The sequence below is a fragment of the Pseudophryne corroboree genome, chromosome 1 (assembly GCF_028390025.1).
Source record: "Pseudophryne corroboree isolate aPseCor3 chromosome 1, aPseCor3.hap2, whole genome shotgun sequence".
NCBI lineage: Eukaryota > Metazoa > Chordata > Amphibia > Anura > Myobatrachidae > Pseudophryne > Pseudophryne corroboree.
The window spans coordinates 485,361,115-485,387,836 of NC_086444.1; the positions used below are offsets into that span (position 1 = coordinate 485,361,115).

The following is a 26,722-nucleotide window of genomic DNA, read 5'->3' on the forward strand; positions in this document are numbered from 1 at the left end:
TGAAAGCACTTGTATACCTTCTGGCTGATGTGTATATATATATATATATATATATATATATATATATATACTGGTCCTCTGAGACATAAATCACGTTACTTTCCTAGGCTTTAAACAGTGACATGCTGAAGTTGTCAACTCGCCTAAATGCTGTAGAAAATGAGCTCACAGACAAAAGTAAGAAACTGCGCAGTGGTACTAGTGAGGAGCAGAAGAAAGTTTTTGAGGAGGTCAAAGTGTTAAAGAAGGAAAGGGACCATCTCCTACACAGAAGAGACAGTCTGGATGAAAAACTGAAGAATGGCACCGTGCTATCACCTGAGGTACTTACAGTCTCTTTTCTCTTAACTGCCTTTCATGTTGGTTTCTAAGAGTCTGTAATACCTACAGAACTAAGGCTGGTGTATATTTCAAATCTATACAAACGTAACACTTGATAAATATGTTAGATCAGTTTACAATACTTCTGGCTCAAGATTGTTTTATAGGTAAACTCTACTCTTGAGGTCTACAAAATAATTTTGCCACATGAAACTAACTCTGGAGCACCATATATCCAGGATTTATGCAGCAACAGCCGTGACTGAGTTCTTTAACTGCTGTCTTGGGTAAAACATTTATACAAGTATCAGGAGTTATTCAAGTTAGTTGTCTGACCCAGTGTATTGTTTTATACTTGGCAAAGTCAGTATGTGAATGGTTTAACCTTTTAATAATGAAGAAAAAAAATTTTTCTTTGTCACATTTCCTTAACAAATAGTCTCTTCAAGCATTTGTTTTGTGCACCAACACCAACCTTAAATATGTCAGAGTGGTGGGTGATTTTGTATTTTCATAGTAGCTTTTGTCATTTTTTAGAATAATAAATACCATGGGCGGGATGTAATGGCATCCGACATTTCTGGAGGTGAGGGATGCAGGACGATCTCAGACTTTTTTTTAAAGCGGCAGCCACTTACAAAGCATAGTGTTGCCTTATAAGTGATTGCCCCTTTAAAAAACATCCACGATCAGGCGTCATCCCGCATCTCCGGCGATCTCGGACGCCATTACATCCCATCGTTCGTATGTTTATCATTGCCTATGAATTCACTGTAGATGCTGTTTTTTACAGTTGTTAATGTAATTGTCTACTCCTAGCAAAGCTTTACACAAACACTGCTTAGTGCCTCAGATATTTATTTCCACAGGAAGAGCATATCTTGTTCCAGCTGGAGGAGGGGATAGAAGCATTGGAGGCTGCCATTGAGTATAAGAATGAGTGCATTCAGAGCCGACAGGATGCCGTGAAAGACTTCTCTCAGATTCTCACACAGAGTGAAGCCAATGTCATAGAGAAGTTCAGCTCGCTATCTGCTTCCGAGACCAGATCTATCCTTGTCAAATACTTCAACAAGGTCTAAGCTTTTACTGTTGATCAGTGCTATCATTTGTACTGTAGCTTGTTATGGAAAACAATATATGCCAGTTTTGTTAGTCATTTTATGATATGCATATAGTAAAATTGACAAAATAATAATTGTGTAAAAATTAGGACATCAAAGTTAAAATAAATACAGGTTGTAAACAGTAAGTTTAATACATTTCTCTAACGTCCTAAGTGGATGCTGGGGACTCCGTCAGGACCATGGGGTTTAGCGGCTCCGCAGGAGACAGGGCACAATAATAAAAGCTTTAGGATCAGGTGATGTGCACTGGCTCCTCCCCCTATGACCCTCCTCCAAGCCTCAGTTAGATCTTTGTGCCCGGCCGAGAAGGGTGCAATCTAGGTGGCTCTCCTGAGCTGCTTAGAATAAAAGTTTAAGTTAGGTTTTTTATTTTCAGTGAGTCCTGCTGGCAACAGGCTCACTGCTACGAGGGACTTAGGGGAGAGAAGTGAACTCACCTGCGTGCAGGATGGATTTGCTTCTTAGGCTACTGGACACCAATAGCTCCAGAGGGAGTCGGAACACAGGTCTCACCCTGGGGTTCGTCCCGGAGCCGTGCCGCCGACCCCCCTTGCAGATGCCGAAGTTGAAGAGGTCCAGAGGTCCAGAAACAGGCGGCAGAAGACTTTCAGTCTTCATAAGGTAGCGCACAGCACTGCAGCTGTGCGCCATTGTTGTCAGCACACTTCATACCAGCGGTCACTGAGGGTGCAGGGCGCTGGGGGGGGCGCCCTGGGCAGCAATGTATTATACCTTTTTTATGGCTAAAATACATCACATATAGCCCTTGAGGCTATATGGATGTATTTAACCCCTGCCAGATCTCACAAACTCCGGGAGAAGAGCCCGCCGTTTTAGGGGGCGGGGCCTATTCTCCTCAGCACACGGCGCCATTTTCCTGCTCAGCTCTGCTGTGAGGAAGGCTCCCAGGCTCTCCCCTGCACTGCACTACAGAAACAGGGTTAAAACAGAGAGGGGGGGCACTTATTTGGCGATATGATTACATATGTGAAAATGCTATAAGGGAAAACACTTGTATAAGGGGTTGTCCCTGTATAATTATAGCGTTTTTGGTGTGTGCTGGCAAACTCTCCCTCTGTCTCCCCAAAGGGCTAGTGGGGTCCTGTCCTCTATCAGAGCATTCCCTGTGTGTGTGCTGTGTGTCGGTACGTGTGTGTCGACATGTAGGAGGACGATGTTGGTGAGGAGGCGGAGCAAAATTGCCTGTATTGGTGATGTCACTCTCTAGGGAGTCGACACCGGAATGGATGGCTTATTTAGGAATTACGTGATAATGTCAACACGATGCAAGGTCGGTTGACGACATGAGACGGCCGGCAAATAAATTAGTACCTGTCCAGGCGTCTCAGACACCGTCAGGGGCTTGTAAAAACGCCCATTTACCTCAGTTGGTCGACACAGACACGGACACTGACTTCAGTGTCGACGGTGAGGAAACAAACGTATTTTCCTTTAGGGCCACACGTTACATGTTAAGGGCAATGAAGGAGGTGTTACATATTTCTGATACTACAAGTACCACAAATAAGGGTATTATGTAGGGTGGGAATAATCTACTTGTAGTTTTTCCTGAATCAGATAAATTAAAGTGTGTGATGATACGTGGGTTTCCTCCGATAGAAAATTATTGGAGGTATACCCTTTCCCGCCAGAAGTGAGGGCGAGTTGGGAAACACACCTTAGGGTGGATAAGGCGCTCACACGCTTATAAAAACAAGTGGCGTTACCGTCTCCAGATACGGCCGCCCTCAAAGAGCCAGCTGATAGGAAGCTGAAAAATATCCTAAAAAGTATATACACACATACTGGTGTTATACTACGACCAGCAATCGCCTCAGCCTGGATGTGCAGCGCTGGGGGGGCTTGGTCGGATTTCCTGACTGAAAATATTGATACCCTTGACAGGAACAATATTTTATTGACTATAGAGCATTTTAAGGATGCATTTCTATATATGCGAGATGCGCAGAGGGATATTTGCATTCTGGCATCAAGAGTAGATGTGATGTCCATATCTGCCAGACGATGTTTATAGACACGACAGTGGTCAGGTGATGCAGATTCCAGACGGCACATGGAAGTATTGCCGTATAAAGGGGCGGTCCATCGGACCTGGTGGCCATGGCAACAGCTGGAAAATCCACTTTTGTTACCCCAAGTCACATCTCAGCAGAAAAGGACACAGTCTTTTCAGTCTCAGTCCTTTCGTACCCATAAAGGCAGGCGGGCAAAAGGCCAGTCATATCTGCCCAGGGTTAGAGGAAAGGGAAGAAGACTGCAGCAGGCAGCCCATTCCCAGGAACAGAAGTCCTCCACAGCTTCTGCCAAGTCCGCAGCATGACGCTGGGGCCATACAAGCGGACTCAGGTGCGGTGGGGGGTCATCTCAAGAGTTTCAGCACGCAGTGGGCTCACTCGCAAGTGGACTCCTGGATCCTACACGTAGTATCCCAGGTGTACATTGGAAATTCGAGACGTCTTCCCCTCACAAGTTCCTGAAGTCTGCTTTACCAACGTCTCCCTCCGACAGGGAGGCAGTATTGGAAAAAAAAAAAAAAAAATTTCACAGGCTGTATTCCCAGCAGGTGATAATCAAAGTACCCCTCCTACAACAAGGGAAGGGGTATTATTCCACACTATATTGTGGTACTGAAGCCAAACGGCTCGGTGAGATCTAAAAGATTTGAACAATTACATACAAGGGTTCAAATCAAGATGGAGTCACTCAGAGCAGTGATAGCGAACCAGGACGATATGGTGTCACTGGATATCAGGGACGCTTACCTACATGTCCAAATTTTGCCCTTCTCACCAAGGGTATCTCAGGTTCGTGGTACAGAACTGTCACTATCAGTTCAGACGCTGCCGTTTGGATTGTCCACGGCACCCCGGGTCTTTACCATGGTAATGGCCGAAATGATGATTCTTCCTAAAAGAAATATGGACGCTTTCCTGATAAGGGCAAGGTCCAGAGAACAGTTGGCGGTCGGAGTAGCACTATCTCAAGTAGTTCTACGACAGCACGAGTGGATTCTAAATATTCCAAAATCGCAGCTTTTTCCGACGACACGTCTAATGTTCCTAGGAATGATTCTGGACACAGTCCAGAAAAGGATGTTTTCTCCCGGAGAAGAAGACCAGGGAGTTATCCGAGCTAGTCAGGAACCTCCTAAAACCAGGAAAAGTATCAGTGCATCATTGCACAAGGGTCCTGTGAAAAATGGTGGTTTCTTACAAAGCGATCCCATTCGGTAGATTTCACGCAAGAACCTTTCAGTGGAATCTGCTGGGAAAATGGTCCGGATCGCATCTTCAGATGCATCAGCGGACAACCCTGTCTCCAAGGACAAGGGTGTTTTCTTCTGCGGTGGCTGCAGAGTGCTCATCTATGAAAGGGCCGCAGATTCGACATTCAGGACTGGGTCCTGGTGACCACGGATGCCAGCCTGAGTGGCTGGGGAGCAGTCACACAAGGAAAAAATTTCCAGGGAGTGTGATCAAGTCTGGAGACTTCTCTCCACATAAATATACTGGAGCTAAGGGCAATTTACAAGGCTCTAAGCTTAGCAAGACCTCTGCTTCAAGGTCAGCCGGTATTGATCCAGTGGGACAACATCACGGCAGTCGCCCACGTAAACAGACAGGGCGGCACATGAAGCAGGAGGGAAATGGCAGAAACTGCAAGGATTCTTCGCTGGGCGAAAAATCATGTGATAACACTCTCAGCAGTGTTAATTCCGGGAGTGGAAAACTGGGAAGCAAACTTCCTCAGCAGGCATAACCTCCACCCGGGAGAGTGGGGACTTCAGCGGGAAGTCTTCCACATGATTGTAAACCGTTGGGAAAAACCAAAGGTGGACATGATGGCGTCCCGCCTGAACAAAAAACTAGACAAATATTGCGCCAGGTCAAGGGACCCTCAGGCAATAGCGGTGGACGCTCTGGTAACACTGTGGGTGTACCAGTCAGGGTATGTGTTCCCTCCTATGCATCTCATACCAAAAGTACTGAGAATCATAAGAAGGAGATGAGTAAGAACGATACTCGTGGTTCCGGATGGGTCAAGAAGGACTTGGTACCCGGAACTTCAAGAGATGCTCACGGAAGAACCGTGGCCTCTACCTTTAAGAAAGGACCTGCTCCAGCAGGGGCCTTGTCTGTTCCAAGACTTACCGCGGCTGCGTTTGACGGCATGGCAGTTGAACGCCGGATCCTGAAAGGGCATTCCAGATGAAGTCATCCCTACCCTGGTCGAAGCCAGGAAGGATGTAACCGCAAAACATTTTCACCGCATTTGGCGAAAATATGTTGCGTGGTGTGAGGCCAAGAAGGTCCCTACAGAGGAATTCCAACTGGGTCGTTTCCTACATTTCCTGAAAACAGGACTGTCTATGGGCCTAAAATTAGGGTCCATTAAGGTTCAAATTTCGACCCTGTCAAATTTCTTCCAGAAAGAACTGGCTTCAGTGCCTGAAGTTCAGACGTTTGTAAAAGGGGTACTGCATATACAGCCTCCTTTTGTGCCCCCAGTGGCACCTTGGGATCTCAATGTTGTTTTGAGTTTCCTAAAGTCACATTGGTTTGATCCACTCACCACTGTGGAATTAAAATATTTCACATGGAAGGTGAAGATTCTATTAGCCCTGGCTTCAGCCAGGCGTGTGTCAGAATGGGCGGCTTTATCATATAAAAGCCCTTACTTAATTTTTCATTCTGACAGGGCAGAATTGAGGACTCGTCCTCAATTTCTCCTTAAGGTGTTTTCTGTTTTTCACATGAACCAACCTATTGTGGTACCTGCGGCTACTAGGGACTTGGAGGACTCCAAGTTACTTGACGTTGTCAGGGCCCTGAAAATATATGTTTCCAGGACGACTGGAGTCAGAAAATCTGACTCGCTGTTTAGCCTGTATGCACCCAACAAGATGGGTGTTCCTGCTTCTAAGCAGACGATTGCTCGCTGGATTTGTAGTACAATTCAGCTTGCACATTCTGTGGCAGGCTTGCCACAGCCAAAATCAGTAAAAGCCCATTCCACAAGGAAGTGGGCTCATCTTGGGCGGCTGCCCGAGGGGTCTCGGCTTTACAACTTTGCCGAGCTGCTACTTGGTCAGGGGCACACCCTGACTGAGGAGGACCTGGAGTTCTCTCATTCGGTGCTGCAGAGTCATCCGCACTCTCCCGCCCATTTGGGAGCTTTGGTATAATCCCCATGGTCCTGACTGAGTCCCCAGCATCCACTTAGGACGTTAGAGAAAATAAGAATTTACTTACCGATAATTCTATTTCTCGTAGTCCGTAGTGGATGCTGGGCGCCCATCCCAAGTGCGGATTGTCTGCAATACTTGTACATAGTTATTGTTACAAAAATCGGGTTATTCTTGTTGTGAGCCATCTTTTCAGAGGCTCCTTCGTTGTTATCATACTGTTAACTGGGTTCAGATCACAGGTTGTACGGTGTGATTGGTGTGGCTGGTATGAGTCTTACCCGGGATTCAATATCCTTCCTTATTATGCACGCTCGTCCGGGCACAGTATCCTAACTGAGGCTTGGAGGAGGGTCATAGGGGGAGGAGCCAGTGCACACCACCTGATCCTAAAGCTTTTATTATTGTGCCCTGTCTCCTGCGGAGCCGCTAAACCCCATGGTCCTGACGGAGTCCCCAGCATCCACTACGGACTACGAGAAATAGAATTATCGGTAAGTAAATTCTTATTTTTATTTCAATTGGGAAATTGACCTTTACTGTTTATTAGAGGCTGTTTGGCAAGTGCATGTACTGTAAAAGAACTACTCCCGAACTGAGGACTCATCTTTTGTTCAGGTTGTTAGCCTAAGGGAGGCCGAACGGAAGCTGCAGCTGCAGTCACAAGAATTGGCTATGAAAGCGTCAGAGCAGGAGAACATAGTGAGAGAACTGGAGTCAGCTTTGGAGCATCTTACACTGCAAAGTGACAGACGGTTGACCCAGCAGCAAAAGGAGCATGAACAAACGATGCAGCTTCTATTACAGCACTTTAAAGGTAAAATGTTTTCTGGAGCAGAGTGAGCACTTTATTATTATTTTATTATTGCACTATTATTTTATTATTATCAGCCCCCTATCTGCTGCTCTGTCCTCCCACTTGTCTTGTAGACCCTTTCAGCTCCATCTCGCTTCCATACTTAACAATCCAGATGGCCAGCCGGGTTGTCCTCTTAGGCTAGGTCTGTCCTGTCTCCCTACCAGTGGGAGCTGTTGGGGACGGAATTATTATATAGACTGCTTGGCTTTGCTAAATATATGGCACCCAGTAGTCTTAAGTAATATACTAATATTGCTAGTTTTTAACATGATCTCTTAAACTATATTAGTATACTGTACTTTTAAACGCACCACGTCACTACTAAATGCAGTGAAAAGGGATCTAGATCCAGTTTGGAGACAGTTTCAGGAGTAAGCAGACTAATGGTGTATTCCTGATGTCCCCTCTGGTGGGATAGATCACCGTCTCAGGAGACAAGAAGAGAAACAGCACATTTCTGCAGCTGGGTACACTGGGGTTCCACAGGGATAACATCGGGGTGTAGAGTTGGATCAAGATCCAAGGCACCAACAGGCTAAAAGCTTTGACTGTTCCCAAGATGCACAGCGCTGCCTCCTCTATAACCCCGCCTCCGTGCACAGGAGCTCAGTTTGTAAGTTGGTGCCTGCAGTGCAGGCTAACAACAGGGAGGGCTGAGCTTTCAAGTGAAGAACGAAGACTTCAGAGACGCAGCATAGGCACTTAATAGTGCAATGTTTCATTCAGACACATCATACTGCGGCTCCCTCACCTCCCAGCGGCGCTGTACACTCCCGCGCCCTGGTTGCCGGGTAACTACAGCAGAGGCTCCGGTTCTCTCATAAGGGGGCACACACACCACCGCTGCTCTTCGGGATCGCGTGGCCGCTGAAAGGAGGAGGTAAGAGGGTCCCCCAGGCGGGACCCGCTGCAAACCGTGATCCGGCGTAGTCCTTGGGAGGCGGACCGTGGACACTGTGGCCGTGCAGGGACCCCACTTGACTACCAGGGCATGGGCACAGGTCGGATTTTTGCATAAGTCCGTTTCTTTAAGGCCCGCAGTACCGGTGGTGAAGTCCAGCAAGGGGATCTGGCTCTGACCTGTAGCCCCTCCCCCAGCCCCAGGGCGCCATTTACTGCAAATGTTCCTGCCCTGGAGCTGCATCTCTCTCTCTCTCCCTCACTCCCTGTCAGTGTTTGGGCACCATTACACACACAGCTGCGCTGATCTGGGACTGCTGGGCAATGCCTCCTCTGTAAAGCCACCTACATCATCAGCGCTGTGCATTTACAGGACACTTAAGTATTCTACATGTCTTTAGACAGTGTTCGTTAAGAACAAGTAGGGCAGTACGGATGGTGTAATGGTTAGCATTACTGCCTCACAGCACTGAGGTCATGGGTTCGATTCCTACCATGGCCCTAACTGTGCGGAGTTTGTATATTCTCCCCGTACTTGCGTGGGTTTCCTCCGGGGACTCTGGTTTCCTCCCACAATCCAAAAATATACTGGTAGGTTAATTGGATCCCAACAAAATTAACCCTAGCATGAATGTGTCTGTGTGTACATGTGGTAGGGAATATAGATTATAAGCTCCACTGGGGCAGGGAATGATGTTAATGGGCAAATATTCTCTGTAAAGCGCTGCAGAATATGTGTGCGCTATATAAATAACTGGTAATAAATAAAATAAACTTTGTCAGGGTTATTTAGTACAAGTACCCTGTGATATACATCCAGTGTTTACTGTACATTGCTATATCTATATATTGTACCTAATTAGCTTTACTTGTGTAGTGCAGTTACTACAGTATTGCTAGTCCAGTGCAGTTTTATTGTTATCTGTGATCATTTCTGCATTGTACATGTGACTGTGTGTGCGTGTGTGTGCCAATAGCTGTCACGCCTAGCAAAGTTTGGGGAACCGGCAGCTGAGATTTGCCCAAGGAGGTAGCAGACTGTGAAAGAACAAGATGAGGGGGTTGGATATAGTTCCTTTGCATTGGACACGGAGCAATGAAGGATGTAGGCGGGGTTTGAGAGTCAATGAAAATTATTTATTATGTACAGAGCTGAGGTAGAAAACTGAGGTTGGTGAACGGTGACTTGAGAACGTGGTCGTAGACAAAGAACTGTGGAACTGTGAGTGAGGGTAAAAACGAGGCTGAAGACAAGAACCGTGGACTGTTACTTTAAGATGAAACTGCGGTAGAGGAGCTGAGAACTGTGGACAGTAGTTTGGGTCGTGACTGGAGACTGAGAACTGTAGACTGTGGCTTGAAAGATGAACCTGGAGATAACGAGCTGAGGACTGTGAATGGTGGTTCGAGGACTTGGCTGGAAGCAAGAATCTGCAGACTGTGGCTTGGAGGACGAGGCAAGAGACCCGGGGTCGTCCGTGCCCAAAGGGTCTTACTGAACCAGGTTTTCCAAGAGCGTCTCCACGGGCAGCAGCAGTCTAGGGACGGACAGACTGCAGCAGCAACTGAGAACTGGCACAGCAGGGTTAGAAGTACCAGAATACAGCAGGAATCCTGGGAGCACAGGCTAAAGCACCTACAACAGGGTTGTAACTTGAAGCACTGGCGTACCTGTCCTAAACCAGCCCCCTTTTATAGGAAGAAGTCTCCCTGGATTGGCTGGAAAACTAGGAACAGGAATTATGTCAGAAACTTGGTCTCCAACATGGCGGTGCCCAGTAATGCAGACATTTTCTGACAACATGCTGCTCACTGCCCATGGTCTCCTAGGCAACGGTTTAGCGAGAGAGAACCGCTGCAGCGGCGTCCCGCCGTCACGAGCGGACCCCCTCAGCGCCATTACCGCTGCCTGTACCCCTGAACCCAGCGCCGCAGCCCAGTCGCCCGTGAAGCCCGCCCCGTGGCCCCAGCATTCCGGTAAGACCCCGGACGCTGACAATAGCTGCTGTGTGATTTCCATTTTGTGTATCTCACATCTACTGCTATCCCCATATTCTGTACCCTGAAGGGGGCTATGTGCGTTAGGGTTTTCATATAATATAGTGGTTTTCACAGGATATTTTTTTTTTTGTATTTTCTCTGTGTTTTACAGTCACCCTTTACCTCTTAAATCCTCCGTGTGTGCTCTGCCTGTAGTCACACTATCCGGGGGGGGGGATTTTAGTTAGATATTCTGTCTACTTTGATTGTACTATTCCACCCTACGGTAACGCTTTCATATAATATCAGCTCGTTAGGGTGAGGGTTCGGTGGCAGACCCTGCATCTGGCAGTGTTCATGCCCCAGATGTCTCTGAGGAAAATATTGCAGCTGAGGGTTCAGGTGCTGGGGGCTGTGTACCCTTTAGTCAGTTTCATACGTCAGGTGTAACTACTGACTCACCGTGGGCTACATTCTCTAATTTACTGACTACGCTGGTAACTAGACTTGCGCCCCCTATGGGACCTCCTGTGCCATTACAGCCACATATTGTCCCTGCTGTAAATCCACCATGGGCAGATGCTCTGTCCTCTCAGTTACAGCAATTAAATCAGTCTTTGGCCAAGCAGAATCCTAACCCTCGATTGCCTAAGACCAAAGTGTCCTCTAAGCGGGCCCTTACATCCTCGCAGACCACTCATGTTACAGATACTTAATCGGATGAAGATGGCGCATATACTGACCCCTCAGACACTGACGCAGATGCTTCTGATGGGGAATCCCTGACCCAAGTGGATGTTCCTGACCTCTTGGAGGCTATACGGCTGATTCTTCAAATTGATCATGAGGAAGAACGCCCAGCTACCTCTAAGAAACCAGATAAGTTTAAGCGTCAGAAGGTTACTAAATTAGTTTTACCACATTCTGACCATTTAGTTGACATACGTCAGGAATCCTGGGAATATCCAGGAAAGAAATTCTCTCTGTCTAAGAAAATGCTGGCTCGTTATCCCCTCACTGCAGAGTTGAGCAAAAATTGGGAAACACCACTGCCGGTGGACTCACAAGTCCACGTCTGGTGGTGTCATCTGCTCTGCCTGTCACTACCGTCACCTCTCTGAAGGAACTGACGGATAAACGTCTGGAGGGTTGCTTGAAGTCCATTTACACTCTGGCTGGAGCTGTGCATAGGCCTACTATTGCTGCCTCTTGGGCTGCAAAAGCTATAGAGGCCTGGGTTCAGGAAGTAGAAGCGGAACTACCGTCTAATTTTCCTGGTAATGCAAAACAGTTTATTTCATACATTGTTACAGCCTCTCATTATATTCAGGAGGCGGCATCAGATGCAGGTATCCTAGCGGCCAAAGCGTCTACCACGTCTATTTTGGCTTGCCTGATCCTCTGGTTGTGGTCCTGGTCGATAGATCTGGACTCGAAAAAGACCTTGGGGGTTATCCCTTTTGGAGAAGATCTCAACAAGATTGTCGCTGACTTAGCGTCTGCTAAGACTGCATGTCTGCCTAGTACTACTCCTTCGGCTCCGAAAGCTAAGAGTACTTTATTGCGTTCCTTTCGACCTCCAGGTAAAGCAATGGGTCAGGCGTACCCAAAACATTTTATACTGCAGATTTTTTATTTATTATTTAATATGTTTTTTTAATTGTCTTATTTTTCTATATGTGATTGGTCAAATAGTGGATTATATCTCACTATATTTGCCGGCCAGTAATAACAAAAATAATCTTTTTTATCAGATTTGAATAATAAACCAAAATTATATATATTGGTATATGGTGTATTTATTAATAATATTTTAATATCAATTGTGGGTAGAGTAAACCCACTCAAGAGGCTGCAGATATTCAAATATTATCAGCTGGCGCTGGGTGAATTTCTTTATATATGTACCCAAAACAGTCGGCATTGATTCTCAGACCTGCAAGGTCTATCGATAGAGCGTCCTCTTCGCACTTCCAAATCCACTAAGCCCAAATCTAAACGTGCCTGGGCTGCCCATCTGCCTGCTGCCAAAACAAACAAGCCTGCTGCATGACGGGGCGGGCCTCCCTCTGGGGGATCCCAGGGTGGGAGGCCGACTTCTACGGTTTGCTTAGGTATGGCTACAGACCACTTTGGACGCCTGGGTAAGGGAAGTCGTCACTCACGGATACGCCATCTCTTTCAAGATACGTCCCCCTCACCAGTTTTGCTCAACAAACGTCCCTTCGGATCCAGTGAAAGCAAGGACTCTGCATCTGGTGGTGCAATCCCTCCTGGACACAGAACTGGTAGTGTCGGTGCCTATGGCTCAGAGAGCCAGGGGGTACTATTCAACGCTGTTCCTAGTCCAGAAACCAAATGTATCTTCTAGGTCCATTCTCAACCTCAAGTCTTTGAACAAGTTTGTGAAAGTCTCCAAATTCCGTATGGAAACTCTTTGCTCTATTGTTCTGGCCTTGGAGCCCAAGGACTACATGGTATCCCTGGACATACAGGATGCTTACCTTCATATACCTATTGCAGTGTCGCATCAGCAATACCTGCGGTTTGCTATTGGCAACCTACATTTTCAATTCCAGGCCTTGCCGTTTGGTCTGACCACGGCTCCTCGAGTTTTCATCAAGGTCATGGCGGTCATGACAGCCCTACTCCGCCGCCAGGGTATCAGGATCCTGCCGTATGTCGACGACTTGTTGATCCTGGCGAATTCTCCAGAGGTTCTCCTTCATCATCTGGAACTGACTGTCCAATTCCTGCAAGCTCACGGGTGGCTCATCAACTGGAGGAAATCCTCCCTGGTCCCTGCTCAGAGCATGGTGCACCTGAGAGCACTGTTGGACACCCACAATCAGCGGTTGTTTTTGTCTCCGGAAAAGATCCTGAAACTTTAGGACAAGATAAGATGCTTCCTCTCTCGCCCACGTGTGTCGATACACTCGGCGATGCAAGTACTAGGGTTCTTGGTGTCGGCTTTCAACATGGTGGAGTACGCTCAATTTCATTTCCGCCCTCTACAGAGGTTAATTCTCTCCGAGTTGGACGGCCTGCCTCACCGGATCGGGTCTCACATGATATTCTTGACTCCGGAGGTCCATCTGTCACTGACTTGGTGGCTGCAGGACCAACAACTGAGCAGGGGTCGTCAATTCTGGATCTCCAACTGGGTCCTTCTGACGACGGACGCCAGTCTGCGGGGTTGGGGCACGGTGTTAGAGCAACACTCTCTTCAGGGTCGGTGGACCAGGGAGGAATCTCTCCTCCCGATAAACATTCTGGAATTGCGGGCAGTGTTCAATGCCTTGACACTGGCCCTGCCTCTGCTACAGAACAGGCCTGTTCAAGTACAGTCGGACAACGTCACCACGGTAGCGTACATAAATCGTCAAGGCGGCACTCGAAGCCGCAAAGCCATGCTGAAAGTGTCAAAGATTCTTTGTTGGGCGGAACGCCATCTGCCAGCCCTATCGGCAGTGTTCATTCCAGGGGTCCTGAACTGGGAATCGGACGTCCTCAGTCATCAGGGCGTACACGCCAGAGAGTGGAGCTTTCATCCAGAGGTTTTTCAACTCCTCGTGGAACAGTGGGGTCTACCAGATGTAGACCTGATGGCATCTCGACACAATTACAAGGTTCCGGTTTTCGTAGCAAGGACAAGGAAACCTCAAGCAGCGTTCGTGGACGCACTGGCAATTTTATGGAACTTTTGACTGCCGTACGTGTTCACTCCGGTGTCACTCCTGCCCAGAGTAATTCGGAAGTTCAAGCAAGAAGGAGGAATACTAATTATAATCGCTCCGGCGTGGTCCAGTCGGCATTGATTCTCAGACCTGCAAGGTCTATCGATAGAGCGTCCTCTTCTGCTTCCGCAGCACCCAGACCTCCTCGTTCAGGGCCCTTGTGTTTACCAGGATTTGGCCCGGCTGGCTTTCACGGCATGGCTCTTGAAGCTTTCGTACTGAGGGCCAAAGGGTTTTCTGAGGCGGTCATTCAAACTATGTTGAAGGCCGTAAACCGGCTTCTGCCTGGATTTATCATAGCATCTGGAATTCTTACTTCACCTGGTGTGTGACTAACAATTATGATGCATGCAAGTTCAGTACTGCCAAGCTTTTGGCATTTCTGCAACAGGGCCTGGACTTAGGCCATCGTCTGGCCTCCCTCAAGGTCCATATTTCTGCCTTGTCGATATGGTTTCAGAGAAAACTTGCGACTCTGCCTGATGTTCATACATTCACTCAGCGTGTTTTGTGGATTCAACCTCCCTATGTCCTGCCTGTGGCTCCTTGGGATTTGTCGGTTGTTCTGGATGCCTTACAATGGTCTCTGTTTGATCCTCTTGAGTCTGTGGACCTTAAGTGGCTTACTCTTAAGTTCTTGTTCTTGCTGGTTATTGCATCTGCTAGACGGGTTTCAGACTTGGGTGCCTTGTCCTGTCGGTCACCCTTTCTGATTTTTCACTGTGACCGTGCGGTTTTTAGAACTCACCCTGGTTATCTGCCTAAGGTGGTGTCATCTTTCCACCTTAATCAAGAGATTGTAGTTCCGGCCTTTACCTCTCCAGGTTTATCCTCCAAAAAGCGGTCTTTGGATGTGGAACGGGCTCTCCATATTTATGTGAAGAGGACAGCTTCTCTTAGGAGATCTGATTCCCTCTTTGTCCTCTTTGGTTTTCACAAACGTGGCTTGCCTGCTAACAAGCAGACCTTGGCCAGATGGATTAGAATGGTGATTGCACATGCTTACGTACAGGCTGGCCTTCCAGCTTCTACCATCAAAGCCCATTCTACTCGGTGGGTTGGACCTTCTTGGGCGGCCCACCGTGGTGCGAACCTTGAACAATTTTGCAAGGCGGCTACGTCATCCTTAGTGAACATGTTCATAAGTTTCTATGCCTTCGATACTTCCACTTCCCAGGATGCCTCCTTTGGACGCTGGGTTCTTGTGCCCTCTACAGTGCATCCCCTCCCATGAGGAACTGTTTTCGGACATCCCCGATGTTATCCCTGTGGAACTCCAGTGTACCCCGCTGCAGAAAAGGAGATTTATGGTAAGAACTTACCTTTGTTAAATCTCTTTCTGCGAGGTACACTGGGTTCCACAGGGCGCCCACCCTGACGCACTTAGCTTCTTTGGGTTTGTATGGCATTAGCCGCTGATACCTTCTCCTGTCGTGAGAATGTGGTGTATGTGGCTACTAACGGTTGTCGTCTCTTTTACCTGCTACTGCATTGGACTGGTTAACGAAACTGAGCTCCTGTGCACGGAGGCGGGGTTATAGAGGAGGCGGCGCTGTGCATCTTGGGAACAGTCAAAGCTTTTAGCCTGTTGGTGCCTTAGATCAAGATCCAACTCTACACCCCGATGTTATCCCTGTGGAACCCAGTGTACCTCGAAGAAAGAGATTTAACAAAGGTAAGTTCTTACCATAAATCTTTTTTGTTATATTCACATCTCTTGTACAATTTCATACATATGGATCCTCCTCCATTAACTAACCTAATTACAGTGAGATGCATTCCCATAAACGTATCTTTAGACTTTTCTGACCGATATATACACACAGCATAGGTATAGATTCTGACGAACACAATCACCCCCTTAGGCAGAAGCTCACCTGGGAACAGGTATAGACGTTCACATAAAGGTTTCTTTTCTTTTCTTGCGTTTGGCCAGAATTCCACTTTCCTTCCTGTGTACTGGTCTCTCAATGATGTATCAGGAAAAGGTCCAAAACACATCAATTCGTTAAAAAATTGAACATGTATTCCGCATGAACATGTATTCCGCATCCAAAGCAGTCCGCATCAAAAGCAGTCATATACAATATATTGTATGCACAAGAAGGGAAAAAAACAAGTTTAAAAAAAGTTTAAAAAATCCCCAGGGGGGAAACCTATGCAGGTGTAAACCTGGCAACAACACTGCTTCCTCTCACCCGGTCTGAGTGGTGCAGGGGTGACTTCAATAGAAGACAACATAGATACAGGTCCAAAGATGCATCAGGCCGCCCTCCTCCTCCACCAACACGTTTCTGACTGGTATTTCCTCAGGGTGTGAGGAAGGACCATTGCCAGAAAAACGTTGGTGGAGGAGGGAGGCCTGATGCATCTGTGGACCTGAATCTATTTTGTCATCTATTGAAGACACCCCTGCACCACTCAGACCGGGTGAGCAGAAGCAGTGTTGTTGGCAGGTTTACACCTGCGTACTGTAGGTTTTCCCGCTGGGGATATTTAAAAAAAAAAAAATGTTACTTTATTTTATCTTTCTTGTGCATATAGCATATTGTGTATGACTGCTTTGGATGCGGAATAAATATAATTTTTTTAACGAATGGATGTGTTTTGAACCTTTTCATGATACATTATTGAGAGACCAGTACACAGGAAGGAAAGTGGAATTCTGGCCAAACGATAAAGAAACCTTTATGTGAATGTCTATACCTGTTCCCAGGTGAGCTTCTGCCTAAGGGGGGTTTGTGTTGGTCAGAACCTATACCCATGCTGTGTGTATATATCTTTCTGGAGTTATTAGTGTGGACCACTAGTGGGTACTACACTAAAAAATAAGCTTAGTGTGTGGCGCACTCTTTTGAAATGATTATTTGTTAATAAAATATAACTTTTATTTCATAATTTAAGATAAATCTCTAAATCCAGGCATGTAAATATATTTAATAGCCTGAGAGTGAAACCATAAAATCATTGCCCCAATTTCAAAATATTTAGATAATGGTTAATTTACCGGTATAGTGGGGACAAGAGAGATTATATGTTGTCAAGCTGAGTGATATATTATTAAGAATTAATTATGCTGTAATGGCTATCCATATAGCCTATTAGCAAGACTTAATTAGTCTCAAGTCTCAGACGTGAGTCTGATTGTTCTTTGAAGAAAATAAATAACTGTTTGCATAGAGAAACTTTCTGTGTTCTGAAATTACAATATATTACAGTAGTTAATACCAATCACAGAGGTAAATTTAATAATTACCTCAAAGAGAACCTCTGCGTAGATCTCCCAAGTCGCTCTTAATCCTTATGGATTCACACAATGGTAGTATAAATATGAATTGTAACGTGTACATTCTGTCTGCCAGTCTATTATCCAGACTGCAGTGGTCGTACATATGTACTTAGGCCCTCATTCCGAGTTGTTCGCTCGGTAAAAATCTTCGCATCGCAGCGATTTTCCGCTTAATGCGCATGCGCAATGTCCGCACTGCGACTGCGCCAAGTAAATTTGCTATGCACTTAGGAATTTTACTCACGGCATTTTCATCGTTCTGGCGATCGTAATGTGATTGACAGGAAATGGGTGTTACTGGGCGGAAACAGGCCGTTTTATGGGCGTGTGTGAAAAAACGCTACCGTTTCCGGAAAAAACGCAGGAGTGGCCGGAGAAACGGAGGAGTGTCTGGGTGAACGCTGGGTGTGTTTGTGACGTCAAACCAGGGACGACAAGCACTGAACTGATCGCAGATGCCGAGTAAGTCTGGAGCTACTCAGAAACTGCTACGAGGTGTGTAATCGCAATATTGCGAATACATCGTTCGCATTTTTAAGATGCTAAGATTCACTCCCAGTAGGCGGCGGCTTAGCATGAGCAAATCTGCTAAAATCCGCTTGCGAGCGAACAACTCGGAATGAGGGCCTTTATTAGGTGATTTTGTGTCCACAACGGTGAGATACAATTGTGTCCAAAAAGGAGCAACTTATGTCAGAGAGCAGATAGTAGATACATTATCTCAAAACTTTCGTAGAGAGTACTGTTGAATGTATGCAGGGACACTATAACAAGCTTGTAAGTGGTACAGATAAATAGTCCCTGTTCTCTCAAAAAGAAAAGAAAGAAAGCATGGGTAGGTCTGCAGGATATGTGTCTAATTGATCACAAAAAGCATTCAATGATTCTCTCCATAGTATACAAATTCAATTTTACATAGGAAGATATGCGTCACAATCAGAGAGCACATATTTCAGTAGTGATCATATCAGTTGGTTAGAATAAATGGATGATATAAACCTCATCCCACCGAGCACATATAATAGAAAACCTACGCAGATAGGTATAGCGGCACTCAAATATGCAGATGCCTATAATTTGATCTCTATTTGATTGGATAAATTCTGTAACATAAATTCTTAGACTGTCTCTAGCATTGAGACTGTTTCTGTGACATGAATCATTAGACTGTCTCTAATATTGAGACTGTTCCAGGATAGATACTGAACACACAGGAGTTCTTTTAAGACACATAGTCTGTCATATACACCTTTATCTCTTTGCTACAGGAAAACTTTGCTATTTTTCACAGATTAATATAGTATATAGTGGTACCTAGTATCAATTATAGCAACTATTGAGATGTACTAATATTATCGACTCATGTGAAAAGATTTCTTAATTATTTCCAGATATAATAGCTGAGAGATAAAGGGGTATATGCAATTGCGGTCGAATTCGCGGCAATTATCGCCGTTTTTTAATTCGACCAAATTCGCCAGGTGAATCCCGGCAGGTGCCTGCCGGGATTCACCATATTCAATGAAAAACGGATTCGCCAGAATCGCGGGCGAAAATCGGCCGATTTGGCGGATTTTGCCGCGATTTTAAAAAACGGGAAAAAAACGTGAAAAACCCGAAAAAAAAATGGCGTGGGGTCCCCCCTCCAAAGCATAACCAGCCTCGGGCTCTTTGAGCTGGTCCTGGTTCTAAAAATGCAGGGGAAAAATTGGCCAGGGATCCCCCGTATTTTTAAAACCAGCACCGGGCTCTGCGCCTGATGCTGGTGCCAAAAATACGGGGGACAAAAAGAGTAGGGGTCCCCCGTATTTTTAACACCAGCATCGGGCTCCACTAGCTGGACAGATAATGCCACAGCCGGGGGTCACTTTTATGCCGTGCCCTGCGGCCGTGGCATCAAATATCCAACTAGTCACCCCTGGCCGGGGTACCCTGGGGGAGTGGGGACCCCTTCAATCAAGGGCCAGGGGTGAAGCCCGAGGCTGTCCCCCCCCATCCAATGGGCTGCGGATGGGGGGGCTGATAGCCTTTGTGATAATAAAAAGATATTGTTTTTTCCATTAGTACTACAAGTCCCAGCAAGCCTCCCCCGCAAGCTGGTACTTGGAGAACCACAAGTACCAGCATGTGGGAGAAAAACGGGCCCGCTGGTACCTGTAGTACTACTGGAAAAAAAATACCCAAATAAAGACAGGACACAGACACCGTGACTTGTACAACTTTATTACATACTGCCGACACACACATACTTACCTATGTTGACACGCCGACTGCCACGGTCGCCGACGATCCGAGGGTACCTGTGAAAAAATTATACTCACCTTCCAGCGTCCAGAGGTACATCCACGTCCAGAGGTAAATCCACGTTCTTGGCAAAAAAACAAACCGAACACCGATCCATACCGGACTAGAAAGGGGTCCAATGTTTTCACATCAGACCCCTTTCTCCCGAATGCCGGGACATCACGTGACTCCTGTCACTGACGTCCCTTCAGCCAATCAGGAAGCGCTACTTCCGTGGCGCTCACCTGATTGGCTGTCCGCTGTCTGTACTGTGACAGCGCATCGCAAAGCCGCTCCATTACTTTCAATGGTGGGAACTTTGCGGGTACCGGTGGGGTCACCCGCCGGTCAGCCGCTGACCGGCGGGTGACCTCACCGCTAGCCGCTAAGTTCCCACCATTGAATATAATGGAGGGAGCTGTGCGATGCGCTGTCACAGTGCAGACAGCGCTCAGCCAATCAGGTGAGCGCAACGAAGTTGCGCTTCCTGATTGGCTTAGAGACCTGTCAGTGACAGCTGTCACTGACAGGTCTCATTCGTGGAAAGGTGTCCCATGTGTCAGCATGGGACCCCTTTCAGTCCGTTTTTGGTGCGGGTATTTGCGTTTTCTTATTTTGCCAAGTCCGTGGATTTATCTCTGGACCATGGTTGAGGTGAGTATTTTGAACTTTTCTTTACAGGTATCCGTGGATTCTACATGGAGAAGAGGACCGATGTCGGCGTGTGAACATAGGTAAGTATGTGTGTGTCGACGTATGAAATAAAGTTTTACTGTCGACGGTGTGTGTGTCCTGTTTTTATTTGGGTATTTTTTTCCCAGTAGTACTACAGGTACCAGCGGGCCCGTTTTTCTCCCGCATGCTGGTACTTGTGGTTCTCCAAGTACCAGCTTGCGGGGGAGGCTTGCTGGGACTTGTAGTACTATTGGAAAAAACAATATCTTTTTATTATCACAAAGGCTATCAGCCCCCCCATCCGCAGCCCATTGGATGGGGGGGGACAGCCTCGGGCTTCACCCCTGGCCCTTGGGTGGCTGGGGGGGGGGGACCCCTTGATTGAAGGGGTCCCCACTCCCCCAGGGTACCCCGGCCAGGGGTGACTAGTTGGATATTTGATGCCACGGCCGCAGGGCACGGCATAAAAGTGACCCCCGGCTGTGGCATTATCTGTCCAGCTAGTGGAGCCCGATGCTGGTGTTAAAAATACGGGGGACCCCTACTCTTTTTGTCCCCCGTATTTTTGGCACCAGCACCAAGCGCAGAGCCCGGTGCTGGTTTTAAAAATACGGGGGATCCCCTGTCAATTTTTTCCCCGCATTTTTAGAACCAGGACCAGCTCAATGAGCCCGAGGCTGGTTATGCTTTGGAGGGGGGACCCCACGCCATTTTTTTTTATGATTTTACCCTTCCAGCATAAAAAAAAATAAAAAAAAAAATAATAATAATATTTTAAAAAATATATAAATAATATTTGTGCCTCCCAAAAAAAAAAAAAAAGTACCTAATCCCTTCTAATATAAATAGATCTGCTATTCCCAAAAAAAAAAACACCAAAAAAAACATGTTTAAATTTTTTTTATTTGTTTTCACCCTCCAAAGTGTGGCGGATTGAAAATGACGAATTTGCTGTCTAAAAGCACTGCTGTCGAATTTCCAAACTTGAATTGAATATGCTTTGGTCGAATTGCAGCACTTGTATCATTGCAGAAAAGTCGAATTTGCAAAAATTCGAATTTCAAAAAGTCGAATTTTGAAAGTCCGTTTTTTGGTCGGAAAGCACTGGATTGCATAGGGGAATTTTTTTTTTTGGTCGAAAATGACCCGAAATTCGACAATTTCGGGAATTCGACCACAATTGCATATACCCCAAAGAGTCCCAGATGTAAAGTGACGGTTTCCCTTTCTACTGTGTGTATATATCTGTCAGAGAGTTCTAAAGATACCTTTTATGGGAATGCATCTCACTATAATTAGGCGAGTCAATTGAGGAGGATCCATATGTATGAAATTGTACAAGGGATGTGAATATAACAAAAACGTGCTGTTTCTCTTCTGGTCTCCTGAGACTGTGATCAATCCCACCAGAGGGGACATCAGGAATACAGCACAGACTTTTTCAAAAATTTTCGCTTTTGGACCACCCATTTTTGTTATAGTTATTGGTAAAAGGATTAGTGCTCCTTGATTTGTACTAAGCTGCAGTCCTTGGGCATGAGTGGCTGTAATATCATTGGTTGAGGAAATGAGAAGTGTTTCAATATGTTGGTATGGTCATTCCCTATTTGTTTGTTTTTTGCCATTATAGATAGTGAGAATTTAGTCTCTGCAGAAAGCATCAAGGCAAATGAAGCAAAAATTGAGGAGCTCACCAAGGAGCTTTACTTCTACAAGACAACCAGCCGGGAACTGAGAAAAAAGTTAAGGGATTTGGTTGGAGAATCAAATGTTCCTAAAAGTAAGTGTTAAGTAGAAATACTCCTAATTCATGATTAATTGGTGTACATATTAGCAGTGGACATGTGGGTGACATTATAGGCATCACTGTATTTATTTAATAACAATGTTCAAAGTCCATCAATGTGTTGTAACCCATATATATATATATATATATATATATATATATATATATCAGTTTAATGTAGTTCATGTAGTTCAACATGGTAAGAATAATGAAAACTGATAACTGAATTTTTGGTCTGGGTTCCAGCAAGTATTCTACTGCTTATCTATTGCCGTTACCATTTTGTTTTTATTCATTTTAAGACCATGCCTTTGGAGAAACTCCACAAAGCCAGGATGAAGCAGAACCAGGCAAAGAACAGAAATGGACATTGATGAGTGAAAACAACAAGCCCAACAGAAAACCAAAAGACTTCGCAAACTCCCGACTTCAGCATAGCACTTACAGAATTGCTGGAGATCATTCTGGAGCTGCAGATCAGGTCTCGGAATCACGTAGACAAATCAGAAGGCACTCTTCAAATAGCGATGACCCAGAAGATATTGAAGAGCCACATATTTTAAAGGCTCATTCCCGATCCGTTTCCCAAAAAACAAAAGCAGAGGCAGTCCGAGAACCACTTACAGTGAATCCAGTGAAATTGTCCCGTCGTGAGGTGCGACAAATCTCTATGTCAGGGTTATCAATGCGACGCTCCAGCATTGGCTCTATTGTTGCTGATTCAATTGAAGATGCACAACAATCTAAAGACTTTAAAGTTTAGATGGCGAACATTGTATGTATGTATGTATGTATGTATGTATGTCTGTATGTATGTGTATGTCTATATATATATATATATATATATATATAATATGTCTGAATGGGGAAATCAATTCAGTGTGACAACTATTAGGTACCTTTGGAACGGTGGGGCAAAGGAACTACACAATTAGTAACATCTCTAATTTTCCATTGTTTCTCAAGAAGGTGTGCAGAAATATTAGTGACACTTTGCTCCCATATTAGATAAAGTGCACAGCCAAACATTACGGTGGCATATCACGACGAAAAGAATTCCCCTTAAAAGTAGCACTTGATGCACAGTGAATATTTTTATCTTGACCAAGGATCTCCCAACAGAGGTCCTTATTATTCACCACTGATTCACAAACAGCCAGCACTCACATCTAGAACACTTTTAGAACTGTATATTTTCCAGGTTTTTTTCTATTATTTTGTGTCCAATCATCTTATAATAATTTGATATTTATTATTTCCTCATTATTAAACTGTTATATAGGATGGTACTTTTATTTATCGTCCACATCTAGAAGTCTGTTGCTTGGGTGAAAATAAATAAAAGAAGGTAGGCTATTGTGAACATGAGTTTATTCTATAATAGACATTGTTAAGGAAGCTGCAAAATAGTGAATGAAAAAAAGAATTCTTAAATGATTATTTTCATTCAATTCAATATTTGTGTTTGTGTTAACAATAATCAAACATAATGTATTGTTTTTCGAGATATAAGTATGTGCCATCTGTAATGTGATCCTATTAGTCTACAGCTTTGCTTTATACTTATAGGATCATACGATGGGTACACACTATGCAATGTACTCTATGAGCGATATCGCATAGTGTTTACCAGCCCCTCCTAGGCCGCCGATATAGAGCGTAGAAACTATGCGATATCGCACAGTGACGTCATGCCGCAGCCGGCCCGAACATGCAGCTTCTGATGACATAATCAGATTGAGCTACAAGTACAGCCGACAGCGGGGGTTGTTACTGACCCCCAAGAGCGCTCATCGGGCATCGCTGGCAACATACACACTGGGCAATATTGTAAACAATATCACTCAGGAGGGTAAAAATGAGCAATATTGTTTACAAAGTCACCTAATGTGTATGCACCAATAGGCCTTGATTCGGAGGTGGATGCTACTGCGAATATATGCTAATACCATAGCCTGTGGGCTGTCTCCTGAGACGCCTACCTGATGTGGCTCTGATATGGTGCGCAAATAGTTGCACCATCCAGCAGAGATCCGCTGCCCCATGGTTGCTCAGAATGTCGAAAGGTACATGGCCACCACTGCCAGTGGAATTGCATCTTTCAATGCAGTCCCTGACACTGGCACTCGACCGCCATGTCCCCCAATGGAAGCCATGCCCCAGTCGCCACTCAGGAATGTCTATTGGAATTGCATGGATCTCCATGCAGTTTCAGTCTGCATCCCCTGGTGGTAACAAGCAGGACACAATATTTTTAATGCGTCCACCTCTGACTCAGACCCATAATCTGCATCTTGCTGAGGAGACCAAAATTCAGTCTTCTGAAATTGAGATTTCTTATCCCTATTATGACAATGTACCGTTAGTAGGCTCTTACATCATATCGGATACTAAAGTTGGGGAGACTTTGGGTAACAATAATCACTATATGATCACATTCGACATCAGTTTCAGGAAACATAGCTATAAGGGTTCAACAAAAACATTTAACTTTAGGAAGGCTAACTTCAGTATGCTGAGATGTGCATTAAACGACATTGAGTGGGAAGTTTTGTTTCATGGTAAGAACACTTCGGAAATGTGGGATGCTTTAAAAGGGTTGCTAGATAGCAATATTCACAAATTTATTCCCATGGGCAGTAAGCGCAGGAGTACCAAACTCAAACCGATGTGGCTTAACAAGAAGGTCAAGGCCGAAATTGATAAAAAGAGGCATGCTTTCAAAGCATCTAACTGTAATGGAAAGGAGGATTCATTCCAGTACTACAAGGAATGCAATAAAAGATGCAAAAATGCAATAAGAGCAGCTAAAATTGAAAACGAAAAGCAAATTGCTATAGAAAGTAAACCCAATCCTAAACATTTTTTTAAATACATAAACAGTAAAAGGTGAAAATAGAGAACATGGGTCCATTAAAAGTTGAATTTGGAGTATTGTTAAATGATGACGAATCAAAAGCAGAAATACTGAACAATTTTTTTTCATCAGTGTTCACCAGAGAAGAACGGACGGTGGGAGTAGTGCATAGCGATAGTGACAGTAAGGATTTGTGGTTAGATACTTGTTTAAGTGAAGAAGTAGTCAGGGAGAGACAACGCAAATGTTACGTTCACTGTACTTGGTACTCCTGGAACTGGGCGGATGAGCCCCAAGTACAGGAACGTAATGCTGCAATAGATACAGAGCTCGGCAGCACCCCCAAGGATCCCTGACTCCGTTGTCTCACCCTCGTCAGCCTACGCCTGCGTGGCTATGGTTTCTTGGGCCCACGGCAGCCGCATTTGAAGGGCGGATTATGTCTGGCCAACTCCGATGCCCCCCGGTCTTAGTTGGAGACAAGGCGTAGACTGAGACGGGGCGATGACAAGGGGAACCTCTAACTAGAGAAGGAAGTACCCAGTTAGGGGTGCTACAGTACTTAAATAAAGTATGTGCGGCACAGCCGCCAAGACAAAAACTACAACAAAGGCAGTGCTGTCCACACGCCGACACAACACCGCTGTGTTCCGGTGAGGACAGCACACACACAACCTTCTGCAGAAAATCCAAAGCAAAAGCAACAGGTAGCTACGGCCTAGGCCGAGGGATGCGACAAAGCCGCTACTCAAGAAACCGGTACGAATACTGGCAAAAAGGACAGGAACCCCCAAAGTAGCTGACACAGGCTCTCAGGACCAGAGGACACAGAATCCCAAACGACAGACCAGTGGACACCAAGAAGCAGGATACTGGATCAGACACAGGCAAAGCCACAGGACTCCTGGACAGGAATGCTTCAAGGCAGGATACTGGATCAGACACAGGCAAAGCCACAGGACTCCTGGACAGGAATGCTTCAAGGCAGGATACTGGATCAGACACATGCAAAGCCACAGGACTCCTGGACAGGAATGCTTCAAGGCAGGATACTGGATCAGACACAGGCAAAGCCACAGGACTCCTGGACAGGAATGCTTCAAGGCAGGATACTGGATCAGACACAGGCAAAGCCACAGGACTTCTGGACAGGAATGCTTCAAGGCAGGAAGCAGCTAGACAGAAGCTATCACCGGCGTCTGTGTAATGCACTGAGACAGAATAAAACAGGGAGCCTTCCAATGGCTATAGAGAACCTAATTAATTATGTCGTGCAGCTGCCCTGCTGCATGACTCCAAACTGATAGGTGCAATTAACAGACAGGTGAGGCTAAACACATGGAAAGAGGCTGCAATTACACAGACTCACCACCGGCGGCCAACAAGAGTCTTCTAAACCAGAGCAAAGGAAATCCTGGCCTGAAAGAGAACTATAACATAAAATACATGAACAAAAAGTGAACAGGAATGAATCACTGCCGTGGCTCATAACGGTACCACCCCCCCCCCCCATCCCCTTGAGGAGGGGTCAACAGACCCCAAGATTCATATTTTCCAAAACAAGGGATACAGTAAAAAAACTGACACTGGAACAAACAGACAATGACAAGAAACAGAAACAAGCTGGCAACAGCTTGTAACAGTGCCCCCCCCCCCCCCCCCCTTGACGGTGGCCACTGGACACAAGACAGGAAAAAAAATA

The 26,722-nt window shown here is 45.7% G+C and overlaps 1 protein-coding gene across 1 annotated transcript in view; it reads left to right on the forward strand.

Moving 5' to 3' along the window:
• Positions 1-23,478, forward strand: part of KIF27 (kinesin family member 27) — a 183,998-nt gene extending 160,520 nt beyond the window's left edge. Inside the window, exons 14-18 of the mRNA XM_063913799.1 lie at positions 108-323; positions 1,191-1,397; positions 7,273-7,471; positions 22,008-22,157; positions 22,466-23,478. Coding sequence (XP_063769869.1) covers positions 108-323; positions 1,191-1,397; positions 7,273-7,471; positions 22,008-22,157; positions 22,466-22,926 — 1,233 coding nt within the window. The 3' untranslated portion in view covers positions 22,927-23,478. The remainder of the gene's footprint in view (positions 1-107; positions 324-1,190; positions 1,398-7,272; positions 7,472-22,007; positions 22,158-22,465) is intronic.
• The last annotated feature ends 3,244 nt before the right edge of the window (positions 23,479-26,722 follow it).